This window comes from Fragaria vesca, linkage group LG4 (assembly GCF_000184155.1).
Source record: "Fragaria vesca subsp. vesca linkage group LG4, FraVesHawaii_1.0, whole genome shotgun sequence".
NCBI lineage: Eukaryota > Viridiplantae > Streptophyta > Magnoliopsida > Rosales > Rosaceae > Fragaria > Fragaria vesca.
The window spans coordinates 240,461-267,367 of NC_020494.1; the positions used below are offsets into that span (position 1 = coordinate 240,461).

At 37.3% G+C, this 26,907-nt stretch overlaps 5 protein-coding genes across 5 annotated transcripts in view; 4 read left to right on the forward strand and 1 right to left on the reverse strand.

The window, feature by feature from the left end:
• The first annotated feature begins 1,382 nt into the window (after window positions 1–1,382).
• Window positions 1,383–6,457, forward strand: LOC101301959 (protein tas-like). Its single transcript, XM_004296324.1, has 7 exons — window positions 1,383–1,820; window positions 1,906–1,989; window positions 2,083–2,243; window positions 2,812–2,929; window positions 4,332–4,467; window positions 5,495–5,673; window positions 6,077–6,457. The coding sequence occupies exons 1-7, from the start codon at window positions 1,503–1,505 to the stop codon at window positions 6,314–6,316; spliced, it is 1,236 nt and encodes a 411-aa protein (XP_004296372.1). The 5' UTR covers window positions 1,383–1,502; the 3' UTR covers window positions 6,317–6,457.
• Window positions 6,458–7,332: 875 nt separating this feature from the next.
• On the reverse strand, window positions 7,333–8,767 carry LOC101294065 (putative F-box protein PP2-B12-like). The gene is made up of 3 exons (XM_004297776.1): window positions 8,343–8,767; window positions 7,850–7,968; window positions 7,333–7,720 (listed from the first exon to the last, which is right to left on the reverse strand). The coding sequence occupies exons 1-3, from the start codon at window positions 8,598–8,600 to the stop codon at window positions 7,333–7,335; spliced, it is 765 nt and encodes a 254-aa protein (XP_004297824.1). The 5' UTR covers window positions 8,601–8,767.
• Window positions 8,768–9,642: 875 nt separating this feature from the next.
• LOC101302253 lies at window positions 9,643–11,435 on the forward strand. Its single transcript, XM_004296325.1, has 2 exons — window positions 9,643–10,030; window positions 10,635–11,435. Exon 2 carries the CDS (start codon window positions 10,655–10,657, stop codon window positions 11,249–11,251), a length of 597 nt encoding a protein of 198 aa, XP_004296373.1. The 5' UTR covers window positions 9,643–10,030; window positions 10,635–10,654; the 3' UTR covers window positions 11,252–11,435.
• Window positions 11,436–12,870: 1,435 nt separating this feature from the next.
• LOC101302544 lies at window positions 12,871–19,083 on the forward strand. The gene is made up of 9 exons (XM_004296326.1): window positions 12,871–12,918; window positions 13,570–13,656; window positions 13,887–13,976; window positions 14,062–14,148; window positions 14,235–14,342; window positions 15,144–17,198; window positions 17,321–17,467; window positions 17,839–18,209; window positions 18,548–19,083. The coding sequence occupies exons 1-9, from the start codon at window positions 12,871–12,873 to the stop codon at window positions 18,894–18,896; spliced, it is 3,342 nt and encodes a 1,113-aa protein (XP_004296374.1). The 3' UTR covers window positions 18,897–19,083.
• Window positions 19,084–21,568: 2,485 nt separating this feature from the next.
• LOC101294358 overlaps window positions 21,569–26,907 on the forward strand; it is a 39,776-nt gene continuing 34,437 nt past the window's right edge. Inside the window, exons 1-11 of the mRNA XM_004297777.1 lie at window positions 21,569–21,760; window positions 21,862–21,976; window positions 22,066–22,146; window positions 22,279–22,367; window positions 22,479–22,570; window positions 22,679–22,760; window positions 23,592–23,694; window positions 23,803–23,847; window positions 24,161–24,246; window positions 24,909–25,637; window positions 26,354–26,369. Of these exons, the coding sequence (XP_004297825.1) occupies window positions 21,659–21,760; window positions 21,862–21,976; window positions 22,066–22,146; window positions 22,279–22,367; window positions 22,479–22,570; window positions 22,679–22,760; window positions 23,592–23,694; window positions 23,803–23,847; window positions 24,161–24,246; window positions 24,909–25,637; window positions 26,354–26,369 (1,540 nt within the window). The 5' untranslated portion in view covers window positions 21,569–21,658. The remainder of the gene's footprint in view (window positions 21,761–21,861; window positions 21,977–22,065; window positions 22,147–22,278; window positions 22,368–22,478; window positions 22,571–22,678; window positions 22,761–23,591; window positions 23,695–23,802; window positions 23,848–24,160; window positions 24,247–24,908; window positions 25,638–26,353; window positions 26,370–26,907) is intronic.

A 26,907-nucleotide genomic window follows, 5' to 3' on the forward strand; every position in this document is an offset into this window, starting at 1 on the left:
TGCTGGTGATCCATCAAAACCGATCAACCCTAAAGGCAATCAATGCACAGAATAATATATTCTTGCTAGAACCTTCGTGCTTTTAACCCTCAACAAGAACCATCTCCTAGATCATATAATTAGCAATTTAATTAGTTACGTATGCTCTGAATTTTGATTACTTTACAGCTTCAGTCCTTGGTCTTCTCATCTTCTTTCTTTTTTGTCTTTGCGTCTTTGTTCCTTTTTTTTTCTTTTTTCTTTTTCTTTTTTGTAAACTTTTGTTTTGTTTTTGAGATTGTAAAGTCTGATTTTTCATTCTTTTCTTTTTAATTTGATTTGTTATGATAAACATAAATGTCAAGTCACTTGCCACATCATTTATTTATATGTTGGACATCATATTCACAATTGATTTGGACCCTTGAATGTTTTAAAATCTAACGGCTAGGAAATATTAAATACAAAGCCTAGCCTGGACCTTAAAAGCTTCACTAAATTAATTAAGCACTTTCATAATTACCCTTAATGAGCAAACTAAAACTAATAAAAGCTAAGGTTATTATAGTAATCAACAAAATATAATAAACAAAACAAAATAATTAAAGCATAGACATAATTGTTTAGTTTTAGTTTCAACGCAAGTCTGTACAATTGTGGTTAGTTTTTTATTAAGACACATGGTGGCGATTCCAAGGTGCTGATTGATTGTATGTGTAAATGAAAAGCTGCTATTCCTTGGTGTATTAAGTCTGTCGTTCAGGACAGTGGTGTAGCTAGAAATCTTAACTAGAAAGGTCATGATTTATACATATAACAATAAGTAAATTACAATTTAGGGTTTGATGATCTTGATCAAAATGAAGCCATGACTTGTTTTATTGTTTTAAAAATCTACTAACATAATAAAAACTTGTTGGCAGATTGAACAATCTCACGTACAATTTTTTTTATTGGTCAATGACAATCTCATCTTACATTTTTCTTTCTTTCTTTTTATGATAGAGGCTAGGGGGTCAATTTATACATTGAAATGTAATATATATGAAATCATCAACCAATTGATGCTTGTTGTCATAACCTCATAGGGGTCATTTGAACCTTCTGGTTCCAATGTAGCTACGCCCCTGGTTCAAGACATCTTATGATTGGTGTCTCAGTTCCATACTTGCTATTTTCGACATATTTATAGAGAAACAAATTTTTTTGATGATAGAATAACATCTCTAAGGTTTACTTCTTCTACTCTTGTATGGTTTTATTATTTTCCCATTTCTGTGTTCCCAGTCAGCTGGGAATATGAGTTTCTCGTGGTTTCGTTTTGTAGTACTGTATTTTTTATTTAAAAAAAAAAACCGGTAACAGATTAATAGGTATAGATAGTACACAATTTCCAGATACACTAAGAAGATAGGGCCCACAGTCTATACGAGTCCGCACCAGAATCACACAAGTCTCTCTACCTTCATTTCTTAACGGTCAAATTTCGATAAGGGGCCGCCGAGAGCAAACGAACCACCGCCATGGCCTCGTCCGCCACCGCCTTCCTCTGCAACCACGCCGCCGCACTCGCCTCACCTTGCTCTCCCGGCAGAACCAGAACCGCCACAAGAAGCCTCCGGAGGCGGAGGAGCTCTCTCAAACCAACCACCGTCGTCACCGCCAAGCTCGACCAGATGACGGCGTTGCAGTACCGGAAGCTCGGCGACTCCGACCTCAAAATCAGCGAAATCACGCTGGGCACTATGACGTTCGGTCAGCAAAACTCGGAGAAAGAAGCGCACGAAATTCTCAGCTACGCTTTCGACAACGGCATCAACATTCTCGACACCGCCGAGGCCGTGAGTGTTCTCACTTGGTTAAAGCTAGTTTGATTGTCTTCGGTTTCGATTAAACTTTGATTATAGTTTGAGTGTGTTGTTGCAGTATCCGATTCCGATGAAGAAGGAGACCCAAGGATTAACCGACCTCTACATTGCCAGCTGGCTTAAGTCTCAGCAACGCGACAAAGTAATTCAATCGCATTCATTCGTGTTAATCAGACTATTGACGCGTGTGACTGATGATTTTCATTACTGTGTTTTTTTGCTATACATGGATTAGATTGTTTTGGCAACAAAATTGTGTGGGTATTCAGAGAGGGCTAGTTATCTGCGTGACAATGCAAAGGTCGTAAGGGTAGATGCTGCCAACATTAGAGAGAGCGTAGAGAAAAGTCTCAAGAGACTTGGCACGGATTACATTGATCTATTGCAGATTCATTGGTGAGTACACTGGCCAAACCTCGCAATGTTTACAAGTTTGTACGAGTACATTCTCACCTGTTTTCTGATTCTATGGAATTTGTGTCTTTGATTTAGTACGGTGCAAGTTAAGTTACGACTAGCAAACATTTAGAATTGGAGATGTCTGTCGAACATTTTCCTACTTTACCATTTATATGCATGGCTGGAGATTACTCTACCGTTTGTATGAATTACTGGAGTTTACTATCTTGTATAGGAAGTTGAGTCCCCTGGGAAGGACCTGGTTGTTTTCTGTTTCATATAGATGCTAATCAATGGATCTTCTAAACTCATATGAGCATTTCACGCAACAAGTTTGTCCATTTTTGTATGTTGCATTCACATGAGTAAATGAAAAGTTTATTCTAATTAATGTATTGAAGCTCGTTGATTAGACATGGTAAAAACAAAGAAAGCAGCAAAGCAACACCATTTACAAAGGCTTTTAAATTGACTCATGATACGTTGAAATGATACATTGACACAGTTGCTTTTCATATTCCAGAAAAGGAATTTAAATCTGAATAAGTTCTGGTGTTTAATCCAGGCCAGATCGCTATGTGGCACTATTTGGTGAGTATTGCTATGATCCTTCCAAATGGAGGCCAAGTGTGCCATTTGTGGAGCAACTGAAGGCTCTTCAAGAAATTGTTGATGAAGGAAAGGTAATAACTATGAGCTATCCAAACCAACTTAAAAGTTTTGATTTTCTGGCATGACTATAAAGTACCTTCCACATCATGTGGAAGTTGTATAGAAATAGGTAAGCTTTCATGACCTGTTATTATATGTAAATTGAAAATAAACATTACCATCTTAGTCTATTGAGTCTCTCTCTTTAAGTCAGGTTCAGATTGGTAACTGAAAATTTACTTACCAGCCTGTCAATACAAGCTGCCAAAAACTGTGTATGAAAGTAATTGAAAACAAAATACAATAGGTCAAGTGATGAATGCTACATTAAGTACATCAGAGTGTTACAGTAGTCCAGATTTGCAACTTCTACTATTGTAGATGTGTTGAATGGTGCTGCTCACGTAACAATGCCAGCAGCTTTGAAATCAGGATGTTTCAATAGTGGACTATCTTTCAATAGTGATAATAGGAATCATGTAGGTTTGGGTTTCAATAGCGGACTCTCATTCATTGTGAATGTTGAAGTAGTCTGTGGTGTGAATTTCTTTTAGTTTCTCTTTTTTTATTATTCTGGTGTTCTGTATTTGTGTTTTCTAACTACCCACAGTAGAGAATCTGCTTTTAAGAGTTGGAATTATGGAAAATTGCTTCTTTGGTGTATCCAAAAGGAGAAACAGTGTGGCATTTTATGCTAGATTTACAATACAGATATAAATAAAATATGATAGATTGAGGGAATGAAAAGAAAATTTAAACTTTGAATTCAGTTCAGGATCTACTATGATTGTGAACTTTCAGAAGTTTGTAAATTTTATTCTTAATTAGTATGTTCTTCTCTTCTATCGAAAGTTGAAACTTATTGACCATGGACGATTCTAGAATAAGTAGAAAACCAGAAACCGTAGGAACTCATACCTTGGCCTAAATCTTGAATTTGTTTCCAAAGTTACCAGTCATAACATAAAAGGAATATCAGAATAAACAAACTTAAAAGAAATGAAAAGTGTTTGAATATAATCAATATACTACTAATAATTGTTTCAAGTTCTTTAGCTTTGCAGTTGCAAACTTGCAATTGGCTTTAGAGTTGCAGAAATGCATTCACACTATTCCAATTCTTATTTGATTCTCATCATTTTGCAATGAAAAGTGTGAACTCTCAACTCCCAAGTGTTTCATTCAAGCTATCTATATATTGCAGTCTGTAATCTTTATGTAAGGTGAAATAAAAGTCGTGAGAACTTACCAGCTTACAAGATTATGTTATGAAATATTGCTTGGTTTATGAGTGTGCCCAAGAAGCTAAACCTTGAAACTGTAATTTGGTAACCATTGTAAATAAATGGAGTTCCACATGTTTCCTAGAACTTCTGCACATGTTTCCTTGAACCTTTGACTCACATTGACTTAAAATCCTTTTCAATTGTATAGGTACGTTATATTGGTGTTTCCAATGAGACTTCATATGGAGTGATGGAGTTTGTACATACTGCTAAAGTTGAAGGGCTACCAAAGATCGTTAGTATTCAAAACAATTACAATCTGCTTGTTAGAACTCATTTTGAAAGTAAGTCGTATTCTGCTTCTAGCTGTAGATAGATAATTCAAAGCATTTCGTATGTGTTAAAATTAGTATATCAGAGACCTCACGTTAAGTTTCACAATTGAGAGGTATCTTTAAAAAGTTATTCTTGTAAGAAACCAATAGCTTCCCCTTCTCTGAGTTTGTTTTCCTAGAATTAAGATTCTACTCATGCAAATATACACTCATATTGGATGCTTAACTTTTTCGTTTGCTAAGAACTATCTCATTGATCTATATTCTCTATATATTATACCTTAAGGTACTATGATCAGGGGACTGCATGTGTATCTAATCTGTTTCTTCTAGTGGTGAGCTGGTTTTGTGGTGGAAATTAGTTGAACCAAGCAAACTATTTATCCAAGCATTCTCTGAAACTTTTTGAAAATTTCAAAGCACTGAGCAACTTTTCCTAAAATACGCCTAACACACCTAACCCCTTTCGTGATAATCTTTAATTACACTTGCAAGTTTCTTTTCAAATTTTATATGGTTTTTATTTCAATATAGCCCTCAAAGCCCAGCTCATGACTGAGATCTCAAAGCCCAGCTCATGACTGAGATCTGTGATGCTTGCTTTCCATTTCATTTCACGAAGATCTGTCATGCAGTTTGCACATTGTATATCAGGCATAAATCCCACTGCCCTCTGATATACGAAAAATAGATTTTGGATAATGGTGGAGACTTCCATGAATGTATCATACATAATGAAGTGTGTTAATCACTCATTTCTGTCATGTATGTACATAACCATGAAGTTCCAACATGATTTTGACTTTTGTTGTCTTGTCTACCTACTAAGATTTACAAGTCCTTGCAGAGCCTAGATAGGATCTTTTTAGTTTAATTATTTCTGTCGTTTATTTGATGGATGCAACCTGCAGTTCCGCCTTGTCTTATGTGTTGAGGGAGATGGTTATGATGCTGTGCATACCTTTCCCTCCCAGTTTTTCTAGTGCCAGTCTCTGACTTCAAAGTGTTTTCAATTTATCACTTTGTTTTTTGGCAGTTGATCTTGTTGAAGTTTGCCTCCCACAACATCACAACATCGGGTTACTAGCTTATTCTCCACTTGCTGCTGGAGCTCTGACCGGAAAGTACATTGATAGCAATTCTGATGCTGCAAGAAAAGGGAGGTTGAACCTCTTCCCAGGGTACATGGAAAGATATAACAAATCCATTGCCAGGGTATGTTAAAAACGGACTTGCCTTAATAATAATAATAAAATTAAAAACCATGTAAACTGGATGACATTTGTTGCGCCATTAGTTATTAACAGTCTCTAGAAACTATTGACATGTTTGATGTGGGGCTTATTCATTCTGTCACATTTGGTAATGGAGCTGCATGATGGCACAGGTTGATTAAGATATGGTTAACCAAATTTAAGGCCCTAGTGTATTTTTACTTTTTTACCACCCACAAGAAGGCTATAAAAAACCATTTCTGGAGTTTGCTTTACTTCATTTAGTTTTTTTTTTTTTTTTTNTTTTTTTTTGTATGAGTAGTTACATAAAGCTGTGAATAGAGCTTGCTAAGAACACAGTATCCAGTAAGCTTGTTGATTGCTTATTTCATTTTTGTATTCAGGAAGCAACAATTAAGTATATGGAAGTAGCAAAGAAACACGGGCTAACTCCGGTTCAGCTTGCACTTGGATTTGCACGGGATCGTCCATTTGTGACTAGTTCTATCATTGGGGCAACTTCTGTCGATCAACTGAAGGAGGACATCGATGCTTTTCTGTCGACCGAGAGACCTTTCCCACCAGAACTGATGGCTGATATTGAAGATGTATACAAGAGATACAGAGATCCTACCCTTTTTTGAAACTAGTGTAATTATCATTTATTTTTAGTTTTATATGTTGATCAAAGGTCAAGGATATTGATCTCCCTTGTTCCACCAGGGGAACTTTTGATGTTCCATCAGCAACTAGCATTGAGTTAACAAAGATTCATCCTCCCAGTCAGGACTCTAGTGTATCCTTTATCAATTCTTGCTATTTACTTTTCTGTTTTGCATGTGAATTTTGTTGGAACACTTTGTCACACTAATACAAAAAATAGCTTTAAGGACATTGCAGAAACGGCCTCAAAACTTAGGAGGACGGTCGGAAAAAAAAAAAAAAAAAAAAAAAACAATCAATTGTAAGTTACTTATGAGGACGTTGGCCTCTAATGTCAATAAGGACGCTTGAAAACGTCCTTTAATCTTACGAGACCTAAAATAAAACTCCTCTAATGTCTATCATGAGGACATCAGAAAAGTGTTACCGATCTATTGTCTACAGGGACGCCAAAAACTTCCTCATGCATATTAGGACAATGGGACACTCGAAGAGCGTCCTTCAATCTTAATTAAGAGTCATCTAAGGTATAACAAAACAAATGAAGTGTGTGAATAATGAATAGGTGAACTTAAATCTTTAGTTAAGTAATTCAATTGTTGTATAGATATCTTGTGAAGCAAGAAGGCAACAAGGTCGCTCATTGCTTAGCAAAATAAGCTTTGAAAATTATTCAGGCTTTACTTTGTTTACAATTAATTATGGTCTGCTTGGCTCCGCCAATATCTCAGTATGGACTTTGAAGTCTAAAGTGGTCAATGTTTGTCCGCTATCTTCTTTCTCATGGTAAATGTTATGATTAATGAAGTCCTCTTAATTGCATAAAAAAAAATATAAAAAATTAAAAAAAAAAAAAAAAAAAACACCTTGCCCACCATTTTTTCTATCATAGAAAGGATGAGAGCTTTGTGACTGCACGCTTAAAGTGCAATTTGACACTTACCTATTAGATTATGGGTGAATGATCACAAATTAGTGCCCTCTGGAAATAATATAGTTACATATGTATAGGCCTAAGCTCAATACCTTCCACAATGAGGCCGCTCTTTAGGTTACTAACTTCTGTAATACTGCACTCTACAACATCATGATAATTTCCTTGTTCATTGAAGAATTGACCCATCTCAATCTCCATCCACCCATCTCCTCTGTGTCGAGCTCGCTGAGGCATAGGGTCTAGGATCACTCTGTGCAGCTTCACAACTGTACGTTGTCGATAACTGATGCGCAACACAAGAGGTGTTCTCGCCAACCCCGATCTTACTTCTGAGAGCTGATACACAAGGTAAGCTGTATAGATTGTTCCTGGGGATAAGTTGCTAGTCGATATGCAAGCCTTGATGTCAAGCCACCATACAAGTTTGAGCCTAGCCACTTCAGAGAACCTGTATATATATGCATGTATCCATCAAAACTACTAAATTAGAACACAGACAATCAAAACCACAAGTTGCTCTAGCTTGGTACTATTACAATATAATTCATACACAGGAAGTATATATGGCTATATGAACCTGGAGTGTGGTAGAGTCATCCATTGCCAGTAAGCGGGTGTATCCGCCCATGCAATTACAAGCCCTCTTGCGCCTACCATATAACATATCTTGCCGCTCTGCTTATCTAGTGCAAAGCTCTGCAGCAAAGAGTACGTCAAGGATCAATATTTCATGTAACCTTTAGCTAGATGTGGTTTTTGAGTCAAAGTTGTTAATTTTTCAGTTAAATTGACCGGTGATTCCATTTCCTTTGAGTTTGCTAGTGACTAGCCTCTACCCGAGATTGATCTGCCTCTTTAACCTCTCCCCTCCATTTCCTACTTAATTAACAAGATTTCACAGGATTCGTAACACCCAAAACTAAATCATCTAAGTATTTGATGAAATTAGTTGATAGCCCCAATCTAAATCAATAGGTAGGAGTTGGAAACTCAAGGAAGTATTCAATCTAAACAGTCAAAACTGAAGAAGCATAAGCGAGTGTAAAGGTGAGTGAGAGTGAATTGGTTACCGTGTGGCCATCGCCTATGATGATGGGGTGAGTGCAGAGATGGAAGTAGAGAGCCTTCCTGGGCATGGAAATCAAAGACGAGGAGGATGAAGACTCGGAAATGATACGCTTAAATTCGGAAGGAAGAAGCTTCTCCCAGACAAAATCAGAATCGGCAGCATTCCTGAAGAGACAAGACACAGCAGATGATCTGCAGGCATCACGAGGTGACGTCAAGGATAGGATGTGGGAGACGCATTCCACAGGCAGCCTCTTCATTTCTGATCTTCTTGAATCTCTTCTGACTTGTCTATCAAATATCTAACAAGAATTGATTAGTCTTCTCAAAATGGACCGTATCCCGGAAATATGCGTATGTGAATATGGAAGCCCTTCTGATAAAGACTTAGTCATCGGCTTATCTCACATTTCGATCTTATATATATATCTTGACTGTTCAGTTTATAGGTATTTATGAGTAGATTATTTTTTCAAATTTTCAGCTATATTGAAAATTGTTAAGACATTCATAAGTGTGATTTATCAATTATGAACTTGAACGGTTCATATTTGACAGATTTGGTTCGTCTATTAATTTGATCTAGTTTGTCATCTTAACAAACACCAATTTGAGTAAAATTTGTATAAATGATCTACTCATATAAACCTAAAAACTGAACGGATAAGATGTCAAAATGTGATCGAAAATTTGGTCTATTAAACCATAAACCGAAAAGTCTTCACTAAGTCTTCAACTTAAGAGTCCTCGTTAGAAGGACTCCCATGTGAATATTAACTACGTTATTTTGTAATGTACATGGATACGAGGGGCAAACAGAACATGGGGTGATTAGCTTGATTTCATCAATTCTATGATTTTGTAATGTTCTGGGTCGTATGCATGATCTTACAGCATGGGGTGATTTCATTGTTCTAGCAATCAAAATTCTTGGGTGCTGCTAAATTATTTTGGAAAATAATTTTATCCTGAGGTGGTGTAATAAGGTTAATAGTCATGATAATTAAAATAATAACAATAAATACTATAAAATTCAATGCCCTTGTACTAAGTGGTTTAACCACGTTGTTCGTTCCGGTAAAATCTATAATAACATTTGAGTTTTATCATTCAAAACATTAAGCACCGACATGGAGGTGAAGAAACGTGGAGTATATACGAGCAAGATTTGATTGGACCGAAAAGATGATTCCAACTTCCAAGCAAATTTATCATTTTAATATGATATGATATACAGAAAAGTTGTCATTGTTAAACAATGCATTTTATCTCGAGTAAACCAGTAAAAAAACAGAAGAAAGTGGGTTTCGCTGGGTGTGAGAAACAGAGAGTGGGTTTTGCTGGGTTTAATAGAAAAAAGGTATTATTGGAAAGTTGCTGAGACCTCTTCCTGTGCGGCGTCCTATAAGTAATTCTCAAATCTCAGTAATCCTTCGTCTTCTTGTTTTTCTCTCCTATCTCTCAATTCCCATCTCCCAATTCAGATGAAAAATGGAGCCAATCAAATCAAGCAATATCCCCGTTACCAATTTTTATAAATAGTCTAGAAATTTCTCTATCGTCTTTCTGATTGTGTGTCAATCTCCGTCTCTCAACCTCTCAATCTCGTTTTTGCTGGTTCACAAATCACTGACGCTGTTCAATTCTCGTTGTCAATTTAGATTTTGGAATTTTGGCGATAACCCAACTGGTATGTCTCTTTTTCTTTTTTGTTTTCACCAACTAATGGAGATGCTGATTTTAGTTGTAATTGAGGATTATTTCTGATTTTGATTTTGGGTTTAGGGTTTATCTGCTATTATCACAACTCAAATCACAGGTTGAGGTTACTGTATACAAATATGCAGTTGTGATTCTGTATCATATGTGACACATATTCTTACTTTGAGATTTTGGTTATGGAAATATTTACCAATGTAGATCCACTGTAGTGCGAACTGAAACCACTGAGGACTTTAGTCAAACAGTTCAATTACTCAATATGCAATAACTGGAGCTGGTTAAGATTGTAAAGCTGTAAAAGACCAACAAAACCATCTAGGATAAAGACTACAATGTTTTGCCAATGCTAAATAATTGCTGCTGTAAGTTTCTAGAGCTTAAAAGCGGAGAGGAAATCGTGTTAAGCTTTTGTCATTATCCATACATTCAACTCTTTAGCATGTCAAGGATTAGGTGTGCTCGGATGGGTATGCTTTATGGGTACCTTATGTTGAAGCTTTTTTTGCTTCCATTGGAATTTTAATGTAATATTCAGCATTTTGGCCAACTTATTGAAATTTGTTTCTTAACAGGTTTTCACTTGCCATTGCACATGGAGACTTCAGAAGCACAGTATGCTGAATTTGAGGAGAAGATCAAAAGAACTGTTTACCTTGACAACCTCTCACCACAGGTCAATGAATCGATTGTGACACAAGCTCTGGATCAGTTTGGGAATGTGAAAAGTGTTCGGTTTATTCCAAATTACCTGGAATCAAAGAACATCCCCCAGTGTGCATTGATTGAGATGGAGAACCAAACACAGGTCAATGCGGTTATCTCAGATATAACGCAGAAGCCTTTCATGATTGGGGGGATGCCAAGGCCTGTGAGGGCACGTAAGGCTAAAATGGAGATGTTTGATGATCGTCCTGTAAAGCCTGGTAGAACGATACAGTGCCGTTGGGTGGAGCCAAATGATCCTGATTTTGAGGTGGCAAAGAAACTGAAGGAGCTTGCTAAAATTCATGCTGTGGAAGCTGAATATGTACTCAAGAAACAACTGGAGGATGAAGAGAAACTTGAAAAGCAGCACGAAGAATCCCTCAAAGCAGCACATAAGAAGTATAAAATGGTAGATAGTGTCATAGCTGATGGAACTATAAGGCAATTGTCTCGAGGTTACCATCTTAATGTTGGAGATGACTGAGTTCGAGTGTAATGATGTAGTTTCTGAATTTTGTCTCCTGTTAGGTCTGGTACCTTGGTTTTGGGTTCTGCAGATGAATCAATTCAGAGACTCGGATATTGAACTGTAAACCACATATAGACATAAACACATTGCATCATGTTTCAGCAAAAACAAGAACATATAAACATATATAAGAATTAGAAGCACCAACCTTGGTTATTCATGTTCAAAGCCATCAAGCTGGAGCAGAGGAAGTCTTCTGTGTAATTCTCCAGATTGTCTTTTCACAGTGAGTATGAAAAACTTACAGGCGTAGTATGAGCTTACACAGGGACCCCTTTATATATTGACAAGTTCATTTAGAATCTCATCTCACAAGGCAACTCTAATAAACCAATCAATTACCTTATGTGATAACTATAACATATATTCTATGTTATCTCAAACTCCTTGTATTTATCTAATCAGATTACTAAGATAAATATCCAAGTTAAGTATTATCGATTAACCTCATTTACTTATTTCACAAGATGTTTATATATGTTGGACTCTCATGTGTTAATCTTGAGTCCACATTAGATATAACTCTAACATCGGAGGCAGTGACCTTTTTATTAGGTGTATGCCTTTACTTTGGTTTTCGGCTTGTCTGATTCAACCACTCATGTACGGCTGAAACCTAAGCCTTTTCAAACCATTCTGGTTAATTGACCAGTTATCAAAAACAAGAACTTTGGTGAAAAGGAGGCAACAAATCTTGTTTTAGCTTCATTTACAACAGTGTGAAAGTAAAATTAAAAATGTAGTGTTACATATTTCAATAGTCAGCAGACAAATAGTACAAAGCTGAGCAATGGTTATGGTCTCCGTCCAATGCCATACGTGTAGTCGGAATCACATATGCTATAACACCGGAAATCGCTATCGACAAACTGACATTCAATCCTTCCGGTGCAATTGATCCAGCATTTGCACAAATAATAATAATAGTATAATACAAATGGTACCTATTAGGGTGTACAAAATTGAGATCAACACCATTTTCCCTTCCCATCCATCACTACTTTATCTTTCTTTTTTTTTGGTCGATACTACTTTATCTTTCTAAAAAAAAAGTTAAAATAAAAATTAAGAATGAAGTGGCACATTTTTTGTGATATTTAATTTGAAAAGTTGTTTAATTGGTTAAGTGGACGTGGAGGAAGAGAAAGAGTCGCGCCAATATCTCAACTCCTTTTCTTTTGAGCTTCAAACTCCCCTAAACATGTGTGAGATCCCTTCTCTTACTGCCCTCTCATTTCCACTCTTCTCTGATTCTCTCCCTCTCTCTCTGACTCTCTCTGGGGTCAATTTGCAAGACCCAATTCCCAGAAACTTGACATCTTCTGCAAAAAAGGGGAATTCATCAACTTTCAATTATCGATTTTCGAAGCTGTTTGGTGGGGAATTGTTGGTTTCCGAAGGAGGTTGGTAATGTGCATGTTGTTGTGTTGTTTGGTTGATTAGAAGGATAACTAGGAATTTTGATGAGAGCCAAAGTAGAAGAAAACATATGCAATATCTATGAAGAAGAGTGGTGAAGGGAAGTCGCCGATGCAGTTATCGGTCGAGTTTGCTTCTTCTTTGGTTCAGATGGAATGGCAGATCCTTCTATCTTTGGGAAAATCGAGCGTGATTATGAGCAAGTCAGTATTCCCTTCCCATCCATCACTGCTTTCTCTTCTTTTCCTTACAATTTTCAGTGTTGTTTGTCTCGCAAACTAGGCAATTTTGGGGTTCTCCCCATTTCAGTTATTTGTGAAAGAGGGTATAATGAAATCTTGGTTAACTTGTTATTTTGTAGTTTCGTGAGCAACTAAGGTTTTGTTGTCATCGCACACCAGGTGTTTGATGAAATGTGTGTTATAGTAACATAAAGCCAATGATCATAACTCTATGCAACGAGATGAAAGGATAAACTGTAGTCTTTAAGCAATTTAAACTATTGAATGATCACATAAAGATAATAGGTACTTGTATTTTAGTCATGGACTAATGGTCCTTAAACATATGGTAAGCTAAGAAGAAGATAAACAAGAAAGAGGGCGAAATATAGCCGGGCTTGCCTTTGAAGTCACATGCATTACTCCAAATAAAGGTTGTTTTTTGTATTTTAATTGAGAAGGGATTCGATGGAAAATGAACTTCTCCGGAGTTATGTAGCATTTCTATTGCATTTTTTTTTTTCAGAACAACTGTGACATTAGACACTACAAGTCTACAACTTTACCCTTTAATATTCTGATCTATGTGCTTTTGTCAATATTTTATCTCCTAATTTTACCTTTCTAATGAAGGCACTCATTGCATTAAAAAAAGGAACCCAGTTAATTAAGTATAGCCGGAAGGGAAAGCCAAAGCTTTGTCCATTCAGACTTTCTGCGGTAAGTTATCTTCTATACAGTACGGATATGATTAGTGACATACCAATGTCGTGTTACATCTTTTACCAGTTTAGTTAATGCAGGCATGCGATCATGTATCTTGGTGCTTCTGCACAGATTTTGGATCGAGAAACTAACTTGATTATTATCTTTGAGCTTATCTCCATATCATGCATAGTGGTTGTATATCTCAACTGCTTGAATGATTTCAATTTTAGTACTATTAACAGGATGAAACCACTCTAGTCTGGTTATCACACGGAGAAGAGCGACTTCTGAAATTATCTACGGTCAACAGAATTATACCCGGACAGAGAACAGTGAGTTCTTAACAGTTAACTGATAGTTATGTACTAGTATCTTGCTCATTTATGAAAAATAAATTCTTTTACTTTTGCTCGGTAGGCTGTGTTTAGAAGATATTTGCGTCCAGAAAAGGATTACTTGTCATTTTCTCTTCTATATAATAATGGTGAACGTTCACTTGATCTGGTAAGCATAATCAAGAAGTGTTTGTTTCAATTTTGTCTATCATGGTCAGTGAGATGGAAATTTCAAATTCATTAATCATCTTATAGATCTGCAAGGATAAAGCTGAGGTAGAGGTATGGATTGCTGGCCTTAAGTCACTTATTACTCCAGGACAGCAGCAACGTAATAGGCGTACAAAGAGTGAAATTAGCGATGTAAGTTTCTTTTTGAACAAAAATGCATGTAGGATTTTGTTTGTTATTGCTTCTTATGTCTCTTAGCTCTTGTTCTTCTGCACATGAATTGAAAGAAGAGAAAGTTCTGGAAATTTTTTATTTGTTTTGAGACACCCACTTTAAAAAAGCATGCAAGTCTCTGAATTAAGATTGAGGTATAGTTGGTTCATGCAGCAACAAACATGTCTGGGAGAACCTGCTGGTCTTTGAAAACTGAATGTTTTATGTGAGAATATTTGAGTTTGGCACTATCTTCTCCAAATGTCTCTTTTTAGGAACTGAGTTATCTTTAATTCTTGTATTCACCAAATTCAATTGGTTGGAAGGGGTTCAGCAATTTATTTTGAACACAAGTATAGTTACTAATGTAAGTAGACACCATATAAAGAATGCTACTGTATGATTAACTGAATTCAAGTTCAATTGATAAATAAAAAATATATAAAAATAGAAACAGAATTCATGTTCGAACAATTTTAGAAACCTATCTGCAAAGCATTGGACATATATTAAAGTTTTTATAAGAAAAAAAAAATCTGTAAAAGTCCTTGTTGAAAAAAAAAAATTCTCCCAACAAAATGAGAAAAATTAATTAGAAGTAGCTTATCATCAGTTCATCAGTATATTGAACAGTTGTGTTTACCCAGCTCATGCATTATGAAAAATGCCCATTACTCATATCACAAAAATAATGTCACACTATTTTCTTGTTCTTTTCAGAAATTCTCTTCATCAAGTATTCATTTTCAAAAGAACTGATTAAGTTTGTTAATTTTTCAGTTTCAGGACGGGACCGAATCTGTTAGTGGCCGTTCTTATGGAGCGTTCTTAGATTACGCTCCAAGCACTTCCCATGGTAGGGTATCAGTTGACTCTCGTGAATCAGTGAGTTTTGGAAGCTCAGATGTGGGTACAGAACGAGCAAATATGCAACTAAGAACAAGTACAGGAGATGGTTTTCGAATTAGTGTTTCAAGCACTCCTAGTTGTTCAAGTGGAGGGTCTGGACCTGATGACGTAGAATCACTAGGAGATGTTTATGTGTGGGGAGAGATCTGGTCTGATGGAAATGTATCGGATGGGTCTGCAAATGTAATCCCTGTAAAAACTGATGTTCTGATTCCAAAGCCCTTGGAGTCGAATGTTGTTCTCGATGTACATCAAATTGCTTGTGGTGTTAGACATATTGCTCTCGTAACAAGGCAAGGTGAAGTTTTCACCTGGGGAGAGGAATCTGGGGGACGACTTGGTCATGGGATTGATAGAGACTTCAGTCGTCCTCGCCTTGTTGAGTTTTTGGCTCTTAATAATATAGAACTCGTTGCATGCGGTGAGTATCATTCATGTGCTGTATCTATGTCTGGTGATTTATTTACTTGGGGTGATGGCACGCATAATGCTGGACTTCTTGGTCATGGCACTGATGTTAGCCACTGGATACCTAAAAGGATCACTGGTTCTTTAGAAGGACTACAGGTTATGTCGGTTGCATGTGGCACATGGCATTCAGCTTTGGCAACTTCTAATGGCAAACTCTTTACATTCGGAGATGGAAAATTTGGAGTTTTGGGACATGGAGATCGAGAGAGTGTTACATATCCAAAGGAGGTGCAGTTATTGAGTGGACTGAAGACTATAAAAGTAGCATGTGGTGTTTGGCATACTGCAGCTATTGTAGAGGTTATGGGACAGGCTGGTGTGAATGTTTCATCTCGAAAGCTTTTCACTTGGGGTGATGGTGATAAACATCGTTTAGGTCATGGAAGCAAGGACACATATCTTCTTCCTACCTGTGTCTCTTCACTCATCGACTATAATTTTCACCAGCTAGCATGTGGACACACAATGACTATTGCCCTCACCACATCTGGTCATGTATTTACCATGGGTGGTACTGCATATGGTCAACTAGGAAATCCTAGTTCAGATGGAAAAGCACCTTGCTTAGTACAGGATAAATTGGTAGGTGAGTTTGTTGAAGAAATATCATGTGGAGCATACCATGTTGCTGTCTTGACATCGAGAAGTGAAGTATTCACATGGGGCAGAGGTGCTAATGGAAGACTGGGACATGGGGACACCGAAGATAAGAGAACACCAACTTTGGTTGAGGCTCTGAAGGATAGGCATGTCAAAAGCATATCATGTGGCTCAAACTTTACGTCTAGTATATGCATCCATAAATGGGTTTCCGGAGCTGATCAATCTGTTTGCTCAGGTTGTCGACAGGCATTTGGGTTTACTAGGAAGCGGCATAATTGTTATAATTGTGGACTAGTCCATTGCCATGCTTGTAGTTCTAAAAAAGCACTGAGAGCTGCATTGGCTCCCACTCCTGGAAAACCGCATCGCGTATGTGATTCTTGTTATGCAAAGCTTAAATCTGCTGAGGCGGGTAGTTCTAGTTCTGTTAATAGGAGAGCTACAATCAACCGTTCAATGGACAGAGATGGTCTTAGTAGAGGAGAGACTAGATCTTCAAGGATACTGCTTCCTCCCATCATAGAACCAGTGAAATATCTTGAGATCAAGTCAATGAAGGCAGGGGGCAGATCTGAATCTCCTTCTATAGTTAGGGCTTCCCAAGTTCCATCCCTTTTACAACTGAAAGATATTGCATTTCCAAGTTCATTGAGTGTTCTTCAAAATGCTTTGAGGCCTAATATACCAGTAACACCTCAGTCTAGCACTCCAAATTCAAGATCTAGTTCACCATATGCAAGGAGACCAAGCCCTCCACGTTCTACAACTCCTATATTTTCTAGGAGTGTTATTGATAGTCTTAGAAGGACAAATGACAGTCTGACTCACGAAGTATCAAAGTTACAAAACCAAGTACTAGTTTTACACTTTTTTGTGAATTACATCCTCGGTTGCAAATTTATATTGATCTGTAGTGTAATAATTTGAAAACCAAATATATATCTTTTGGTAAACTTTCCCTCTCCTCACTTCAGGTCAGAAGTCTGAAGCAGAGGTGTGATACTCAAGATCTGGAGATTCGGAAACTACATAAAAATGCTAAACAAGTTGGTACAGTAGCAGAAGAACAATTCTCAAAGTGTAGAGCCGCGAAGGAACTTGTCAAGTCCATCACAGAACAGGTCTCTAAACTTCACTTAGTAGATAGTGCAAAGTTCCTTTTTCTTATTGTTATGTTTTTCAATCTTTTTTTGTTTTGTTTCCTAATGTCTAGGAGAATAGGACAGTGCTATCATTTTCATAGGTAATAATACTAATCCTTTAGTACCAATGGCACCAAAGTTTGTGTTTTGCAGTATCTAAAAGAACCAATGTTTGTGCTATAGCATTAAGACAAAAGGAGAAATAATTACTCTAAATCATCTCCATTCACAAAACAACAATGATCTGGGAAACAATATGCTGTATTTATGGTGTCTCTAGCCATTAATGTTTTATTTTGGTGGAGTATGCTGATATTGTGTCCTTTTGTGGGTCTTTATTTGATGTGCAGATGAAGGAATTTGCTGAGAGGTTACCTCATGAGGTTTCTGATAACGACAACTTCAAATCATTGCTTGCTGAAGCAGATGAGTTTATAAACACAAGCAGTGGAAGATCAAGCTTAGAGCTTGGCCAACTAGGTGCACCTGATAGGCCTTCCTCAGCACATGGGTCTTCTAAAAGGGAAGATAACAGAGCGGATGACCATGTAGTGTCTGCTGACCATCAAAGCAGCTCAGGTAGTTCGTCTAAGTTACCAGAATCTTCAACAACGCGGACCGAAGGACAAAGGGAAGTCATTGAACAATTTGAACCAGGTGTTTATGTAACTCTGGTTCAACTACCAAATGGTGCTAGAGCTTTCCGACGTGTTAAATTCAGGTACAAATTTAGTCTTATCAACATTCGGTGATTAGATGTCTCCAGATGCACATACAAGCACACGAACTGTTCTTATTATCATTTGAAAGATTTCATATCAAGATTTTCACTGGTGCCCTCTTTTCCATAACTCATAATTATTTATAATAATGTTGTTGGCATAATCTCACATTGGCTGGATACCTTTTAGTATGTGTTATGTAGTCTATAAGCGCATGGCTTCCCTTTTTTTTGTTAGGAAGTTCTGCAAGGATAAGTTCTATGAAACCTTATGTCTTCAATCATTTTTATTTCACTCTCTTTCAATCTTCTTATACCTGCAACTGATACTTTTGCAGTAAACGGAGGTTTAGTTCGCAACAGGCAGAAGAATGGTGGACTAACAACAAAGAAAGGCTACTTAAAAGATACAGTCAACCAAGGACAAATCATCTTCCTCCAAGTGTACCATCATCATCCGGCACTACAGAACATCCTGAGGATCAAAATTCTGAGGCAGCCTCATCTTCAACTCAAAACAATTCTGAGGCAGCATCGACTTCAAATGAAAATAGTGCTGAGGCAGTCTCATCTTCAAACGAAAACAATCCTGCTGAGACACCCTCATCTTCAAATGAAAACAATCCTGAGACAGCCTCATCCTCAAATCAAAACAATCCTGAGGCAGCCTCAGCTTCTGATACATAGTTTGGTAACTTAGTCTCTTACAGCAGTAGGATCAACACTTTGCTTAGAATTGCATTATTGTATGAATCAGGTAGGTGTAACTTAGAGAAAGAGCCTTTGTTTTGGTAGTGGAATGATAGAGAGGAGTTCTACTTTACCATGGTGAAAAGAAAACATGTCATATGTTCAGAGGGACAGAACTGTGAGACTTGTGCAAATTAAAAGCTTAAAACCCTTCATTGTAATTCTTTCATCCATAATAGTGAGTGTGGTTTATAGGTGCTGTTGTATTTTTGTAGCTGAATTCCTTACAAAAATGAATCTTAAAGCTAAAACAGTTCAGGTCCAACCAATGTTTTAAAAAACGCGCCTTGGGCGCGCCTTGAGGCTCAAAAGGCGCGAGGCGCATGAAAAATTCCTTATGTTTTGCTGGTTAGGCGTAGAGACGCAAAAGGCGCAAAAAACGCACTCTAAGGCGCATAAGGCGTGCGCCTAGTGTAAGTGAAGGAAAACGGGATCGTTTTGGGTAAGTGTTTTACTTAAGGCTGGGTCGTGTGCCTCCCTCTCTCTTTTCGCCCTCCTTCCCTCCTCCCTCTCCCTCTCGAACATAGAGACACAATCGACCACCACCAGGATTCCACCAGTTTGCGACCACCACCGACCATCTGACCATCGACCACCACTAAGATTCTGACCATCGGACCAGTCGACCACCGCCTCGTCGCTGCCTTCTGCAACTCAATCGCCTCAAACCTCTTCCTCCTAAGCCTCGCATTACGGTCACCAACTCACCATTGATTTGAGGTATGCAGTACGCACATCATTCCGAATTTCCGATTCAATTGGACTGTTGTGAATTGTGTTTTCTTAGTATATGATGCAACATTGTGCTCTGATTATCTAAGTATAGATTGGAGCAGGCTTCCTGTAAATGCTCACAACTCTGTGTTGGTTTTGTCTAAGTATAGAACTATAGATTGCCTTTGTCAATGGTGTGTTGCAGATAGCATTTACAGGAAGCTGCCTGTAAATGGTGTGTTGGTTTTGTCAATGGTGTGTTGGTTTTGTCTAAATATAGAACTATAGATTGCCTTTGTCAATGGTGTGTTGCAGACAGCATTTACAGGAAGCTACCTGTAAATGGTGTGTGTGTGTGTTTTTTTTTTCAAAAGGCTTACGCTTTAGTGAGGCTCTCTTTTCATAACCTCGGCTACGCCTTAGTTTTTTAAAACATTGGGTCCAATGCAAATTAAAGGATGACAGATATGTATATTTATGGATATGTTGGCTGGTGTAATGTAGGTTGGGACTTGGGAGTTATGAGTTGGGGGATACTTTAATTTAACTAATATGATTATTGAATGATTTTAAGGACTTTTTGTTTCTAAATAGTACTTTTTGAGAAGTATAGATTCTTTTACCTAAAACTGGGTGTGCGTGTGTGTGTATATATACATGCAGACCTTAATCATGTCCTAATCTTGAACATAAGATAGAAGTATCTTCTAACATATATGCTTTGTTTCATAATTATATGCAAATCTAAGTTGTTCAACCAAAATGTAGACCTTAATATTGTATGAGTGACAACCAAGTTTGTAGACATTCTCAACTGTTTTTCTGTATTAAAAAGAATACTTCGTGTAACAGTGTACTGGAGATTTTGAATCTAAGATCTCTAAGACCTCATTAGCTTCCATGTGGTTGGCAATGTCAATTTCAAGCGATATAGGCCACCCATATACATCATTATTAAGAACTCAACCGAAAAATAATATTGACTTTAAAATTAAAACAACAACGAATTAGTTGTATGTCATTACATCAAGACGAAAAGAACACTTGATGAACTAAAATGAGCAATTCATCTATTTAAAAGGTAGAAGCTTTTGTTCTACTGCTTCTATATTTCAACACAATTTCCTTTTGTTTAAATGTTTAAAATGTATCAAGCGGTGATCTAATTATATGATTTAAACTCACACCTGTAAAAAGACAAATCAGATATCCAATAATAGTATTGTCCTCGTAGTCACAGGAACAACACCCGAATTCAACAAATAAGACACAATCGTCCAGAATTTGATTGGAGAAGCCTACACTCGGACATTTTTTTATCATATTTATTTAAAAAGTGTAGATTTTTTTAATTGACATACTTTTTGATCATATCTTCTTATCTCAACCATTCATCTTTTAGATATATATGAGTCTCTCATCTCTACAAAATTTCAGTTAAATTAATAATCATTAAAATATTTAAAATTATGAATTACACGAACAGTTCATGTTGAACAGATTTGGTTCGTTCATTGTAATCATATAGTTTCGATACCTTAACGATCACCAATTTAGCTGAAATTTTGTAGAGATGATCATGTCATATATATCTAGATACTAATTGGCTATGATAAAAAAATACGACCGAAAAGTGATTTTATTAGCAAAATCTGTATTTTTTGAATAAATAAATATGTTTAGACCTGATAAGAATATATATATATATATATATATATATATATATATATATATACACACAGTACTAATATATAACATTAGATTAATTTGTTAAAATAAGCTTCCCGTGTTTGACCCTTAAAATCTCTTCGTCGCTAAGGCACATCATTCCATTTATTTCTTCTTCTTCTTCATCCACTCGTTTATATTTTACGCGCAGAAATTGAGAGGTTCCGAAACCTAAATTCTCTCTCTGGATCAAAAACCCTACACCCCTCAACTCTCTCTGCTTCTCAAATTCAATCCGAATTCGAATTTGAATTTGGATGGGGCTACAGCAATCCAAAGAGGAGCTTCTCTACGAGCAAGTCAGCTATGGTAACGTCGAGGGCATCAAGTCCCTTCGCTCCCAAGGCGCAGGCCTCGAGGTACTCACATCAATCACGAGCTTGATTCTCTCCAGTTTTTTCATGATTTTTGTTTGATGAATTTTTGTTGATGATGTTTTGCGGTGGTTTTTGGCGATCAGTGGATTGATAGGGAGGGCAAGACGCCGTTGATTGTGGCTTGTATGAACCCCGGGCTTTCGAATGTTGCGAAAACCTTAATCGAGCTCGGTGCAAATGTCAATGCTTATCGCCCTGGTATTGTGCCCTTACTTGTGTATCGAAATTCGGCTTTGCTTTATGTTGAATTGTGTGTGATGTTGTTGAAATGTGAAAATGTGGTTTAGGTCGGCATGCTGGGACTCCTCTGCATCATGCGGCTAAGAGAGGGCTCGAAGAGACTGTCAATTTGCTGCTTTCGCACGGAGGTGTGTTGTTCTGTAATAATGTATCCGCATAGGCTTGTTTAGAGTGAATTTAGTGCTGCTTTTGTCTCGATTGCGTTGGATGTGTGATTTAATTGCATGATTATTTTTTATTTTTGTTTTGGTTTTTGGCAGCGAATGCTTTGATCATGAATGATGACTGTCAGAGTCCTCTTGATGTTGCTAGAGCGAAAGGGCACAGCAATGTTGTTCGCGCAATCGAGGTATGTTTTAAGTTCGGTAGGTAATGTGAGTCTGTTGATGTGATGTACATTCCGTTGGTGCGGTCATTTGATTTGCTGGTTCTGAATGGTACTTTTTGTGAATGTGTGTAGAGGCACATCTGCTTGTTCTCTGGTTGGCTGCGCGAGTTTTATGGTCCTGGGTTTCTGGGAGTACTTGCTCCTACGTTGGTTTCTAGAAAAGTGTAAGTATTTTCTGGAACTTACGTCTTCTTGAAGTATTTCACTATTCAGTTGTTTTAATTGATTGTCTGAATGGTAATTTATGTTTATACCTATTGGATTCTCTGCAGTTGGGTTGTTGTTTTGCCAAGTGGTTCCCGCAAACCTACCAAGCCTTACAAGTTGGAGCTTGCCATGTATTCTAGCCTACAGGTATTAACAATTATAATCTGTGATTCTAATGTAGAGTAGAAGGTTAGATGAAGGACAAGGACACAACATTTATATTCTTTCTCAACTTTCAGTGAAGTAACCTACTGAATTCTTACATGTCTTTTGGTTTGTGGTTGAGATGCTCTAGAACCTAGCACCATTTCTTTTCTATAATGCATCCCCTTTCAACCTCCCGGAGGGAGAAGGATCTTCATTTTGTTTCATGTTCAGCCCCTTTTGGGTGAATACTTTTCCAATGTAATTTCAAGAACGCACAACATTGCGTTGCCTCCTGGTGTCATGTTCACAAACTCGGGGCTGACCACCTGTGATTTGGTCTAACAATTTATTTAGGAGGTTCATCTTTTTAGCAGCTAGGTTGCTGGAATTGGGGCAGTGATTTAACCACTGCTCTGTTGTCTAAGCATATTCCAATACTATACATTTACGTTGCCACTAAAAACCCACCGGCTTCATAGCATTGAAGTAATATGTTCCTTGTCTATTCACATTCAATTTCTACTGTGATGAATACAAAGCATTTACTCCTTATATAGTGTTCTGTAACATATTTCCATGTTTGATATATTCTTATTGGTGTTTTAGCACTCTGTTAATGCACTCGAGTCCGACGTTGGCTCATTTTTTTATCACTTCTGTAATTTCAAAGATCATCCAACACTATTGATATGTTCTTTCTCCACTCTAGATTGAACTATATTTGGCTCACTTATTTTGTGTGTTCTGATTTAACTATAGTTTGGTTATATTCTTATTTTGCTGTTCTATTTTCATATTAATCATTTGTCTTCTCCTTTTTCTGATAAGCAGGACGCCCAACCACGTACAGTTATTGGACTGTGGAAAGTCAATCTGGAAGAACCAAAATCTCATCAGTCTGATCCTTCAGTTACAATTCATGACATCTCCTCAAGTAATTCCTTGATTCTGAAACCTTGTTTTTCTTTGGCCATAAATAAGGGAGTTGATGTTACATCATTCCACCAGCCATTTTTTAATTGAATTTTATGTTCATGCATAGTCCCAAGAGGCAGGAGGGGGAGACACAGGCATCAAACGCCTAGGCGTAAGTATTGTTTGTTGATTAATCTTAGTCAAGTTTAATTTTGAAAGTGATTTAGAATCAAAGAGATCAGATATTTTCCGGATAAAGCGCAGCAGTAATGCTGCGTGTGATGCCACTCTCCAGCCTCCTATAGTCCTTCCTACCTAAAATTCTGCAATAGGTTTTTATTCAAAACAAGAAAATTCTATAACATGCATACCACCTGCAGTCTAGCTAGCTAGGAGGAATTGAAGTTATACTGTTATGGTTTCAAGTTAGCTCTATGTTTGTTTTGGTTATTATGGCATTTAAAGTTAGCATGCTTTCTTTGCAGAAACACGCATTAGACTGGCATCTGGAAATGAAAATGACAAGCAACAACTTCAGTGGTTTAGCAATGCATGCAAAGGAATTCCACAGGTAAATAAATTTTTTCCTTTTTATTCTTGCTTTCCATCTCTCCGACAATGGAATGCTTTAAACGATAAGTAAGTGCACAAATTTGTTGGTGGCATTGCGGAAGTAGTTGTGAAGTTTATTTGGCCACTATAATCCTTTCCAAATCCTCTATTATGCCACTTAGAAAGTATTATATCACTGAAGATAATTGGATCAACAATTGTTGAGAGAGTCGTGCCTAAATATGATGGGTCATCAAATTTCAGATATTCCCTAAAAGAGGCTTTTGATTACACTTCCAAACAATGTACTGCGTGTTGCCAACATTAAGTTTGTGATCCTTGATGTAAATATGTGCAAAAGTGGAATTCTAATCAGTTGAATGGCTCTCGTACTCACATATGACTGGAGTCCGACTTTTGAGATGATAAAAACAGACTATTATGTAGGCAATGAATGCTATGACTGTTATGTAGTGCATATATTTGTTTTTCTTTCCATTCTTATAGTGTCTATTCTGGTAATACCGTATTTTGTCATTTTCTGCTTCTGTGAATGGACCAAATTTTGTTGGCGCTATTTCTTCTGAAGTACATGTTTTTTTTTTTTCTGACAAGCCTCCAATCCAATCTCTGGAAAGATTTGGGGAGCCTATTTTAATTGAATTTCTGGATTCTTGTCAGGCACGACCTGCATTCTTGGGTAATAACAATCCAGCAACTGCACCACCAGCAAATGCAGAAGATTTAGAGTTGGCAATGGCTCTCAGTGCTTCCCTTCAGGCTTCACAGGAGAGACCACCCTTTCCAGATGCAAACCCAACCTCAGGTAGCTCCAGTACATCCACAGACACTGGCAGCTATAATGGTTGGGGTGCACCAACTGCAGGTGCTTCTTCAAAAGCAAGTAGCAGCGATGCTGGCAGTTATAACGGTTGGGGTGCACCAATTGCAGGTTCTTCATCAAAAGTAAGTGGCAGCGACTGGTCAGGTGTTCAAACTGGCCCAGTTGGCAGTTCATCTGGAGATGCAATCTCTCCTACACAGACGACCCCTACTTCAGAATTAGTTGTTTCTTCAACACAATCAGCTGTGAACCCATCTGCTCCACCCCCATCAGCTCCTCCAGTTTTAGATGAAAGTCTAGATGAATATCCTATCCAGTATCCATCAATTGATGACAGCCCTATTGATCTATCAAACCCAACTGCTGAAAGTGTACCTCCCACAGATGAAAAGAAAGGTGACAAGAAAGGTGAAGGGGACTCTTCTTCATGTGTGATTTGCTTAGATGCACCAGTGGAAGGAGCGTGCATCCCATGTGGTCATATGGCTGGATGCATGTCTTGTTTGACTGAGATTAAAGGTAAGAAATGGGGCTGTCCTGTCTGCCGAGCCAAGATTGAACAGATTGTAAGGCTCTATGCTGTATGAGTCATTGAGTCAACCAGACTATTACTGCAACTCGAAGAATCTGTTTGTCTCCATTAAAAGATGAAGTTCTATGTTCGGAGCCCCCGGAGATTTTGATGTACATACTTTTAGTCTATTACCTTTCACCATGGTTTTTTTTAGTATCAGTGACGCGGTAGGCTCTCTTGATCGAAATTTTTCATGGTTTGTAAGTTATGTATGTAAAAACGATTGCATTTCCCAAAAATCTTGGGGACTATCACAGAAGTATTATGTCCATATCTACGTGTGGACGAGTGATGATATCTTTCTATCTATACAGCTTTAGATTGTTCAACTTCTAGTGTACGTTCTTGCATGGTTGAGATTTTGTACAGGACCAATGGTTGTTGCTCGCTGCATTTTCCAGCTTCAAACAGAACATACATCATTTGGGTTTACGACTCAACTATAACTAGACAGTTACCTTGAAAAACTAGTCGCTACAAGTGACCGGAAAATGAAATGGGTGACCTAAAATTTAACCGGTAATACCTGACTCAGATACATATATTCGTTGTTGTTTGAGTACCCCAGTATTTTTGCTTTTGATAATCTAGTTTCTTGAATATGATATATCACATTATAGGTGACTTTGACTTGGGCATAAATAATAGTTTTCAATATATTTACTGCCTTGTTCTAGCTCTTTTGACTAGGGTATCAAAGTGTAACAGGGGATTTCGTTGTTGTGTGGAAAGAAATAAGAGTAGAAGATGGGATCGTCTTCCTCAGATAGAATCAATATTTCAGCGAGGACTCAGAACCTTGAAGTCGACAACCGTTTTCCTCTGCGTTTTTACGTTCGGATGGCTGATATTATTCTCCGACAGGTATACTACGCTCCCAGCTTAATAGCAATTTTGTTACTGATATTCCATTAAACTTGGATTTATTTGCATCTATGTCTGTTAATCAACTTTACTTTGGTTGTGGCCATGGGCATCGATTCTCGATGCTGTGTGTTTATCTTTGATCATTTCATGCTTTAGTGCATTAGAAGAAATTGAACTGTTACTGAATAATGAATATTGATACTTGAGATGTAAAAATATTGAACAAAATGAAGATGGGAATGAAGATGAGATCACTTCTACATGATCTGCTCTCGAAACTAAAGGACTTAAAGCCTTAAAGCCAACTAAGCCAAATTACTTAGTTGACAAAGATCAAGAATCTAAAATGTATAGAGCTAAACCTGAATTTAGGAAATTAATCAAGGACACTACAC

Bases quoted from the DNA above. Each gene is read 5' to 3' on its own strand.
- LOC101301959 (XM_004296324.1), top strand. From the start codon at position 1,503: ATGGCCTCGTCCGCCACCGCCTTCCTCTGCAACCACGCCGCCGCACTC. The intron at 1,821-1,905 runs GTGAGTGTTCTC...GTGTTGTTGCAG, and splicing joins TTCTCGACACCGCCGAGGCC to TATCCGATTCCGATGAAGAA. The intron at 2,930-4,331 runs GTAATAACTATG...TCAATTGTATAG, and splicing joins AAATTGTTGATGAAGGAAAG to GTACGTTATATTGGTGTTTC.
- LOC101294065 (XM_004297776.1), bottom strand. From the start codon at position 8,600: ATGAAGAGGCTGCCTGTGGAATGCGTCTCCCACATCCTATCCTTGACG. The intron at 7,969-8,342 runs GTAACCAATTCA...TCTTTGCTGCAG, and splicing joins TCATAGGCGATGGCCACACG to AGCTTTGCACTAGATAAGCA. The intron at 7,721-7,849 runs GTTCATATAGCC...ATATATATACAG, and splicing joins ATGACTCTACCACACTCCAG to GTTCTCTGAAGTGGCTAGGC.
- LOC101302253 (XM_004296325.1), top strand. From the start codon at position 10,655: ATGGAGACTTCAGAAGCACAGTATGCTGAATTTGAGGAGAAGATCAAA.
- LOC101302544 (XM_004296326.1), top strand. From the start codon at position 12,871: ATGGCAGATCCTTCTATCTTTGGGAAAATCGAGCGTGATTATGAGCAA. The intron at 13,977-14,061 runs GTGAGTTCTTAA...TTTGCTCGGTAG, and splicing joins TTATACCCGGACAGAGAACA to GCTGTGTTTAGAAGATATTT. The intron at 17,468-17,838 runs GTCTCTAAACTT...TTTGATGTGCAG, and splicing joins TCAAGTCCATCACAGAACAG to ATGAAGGAATTTGCTGAGAG.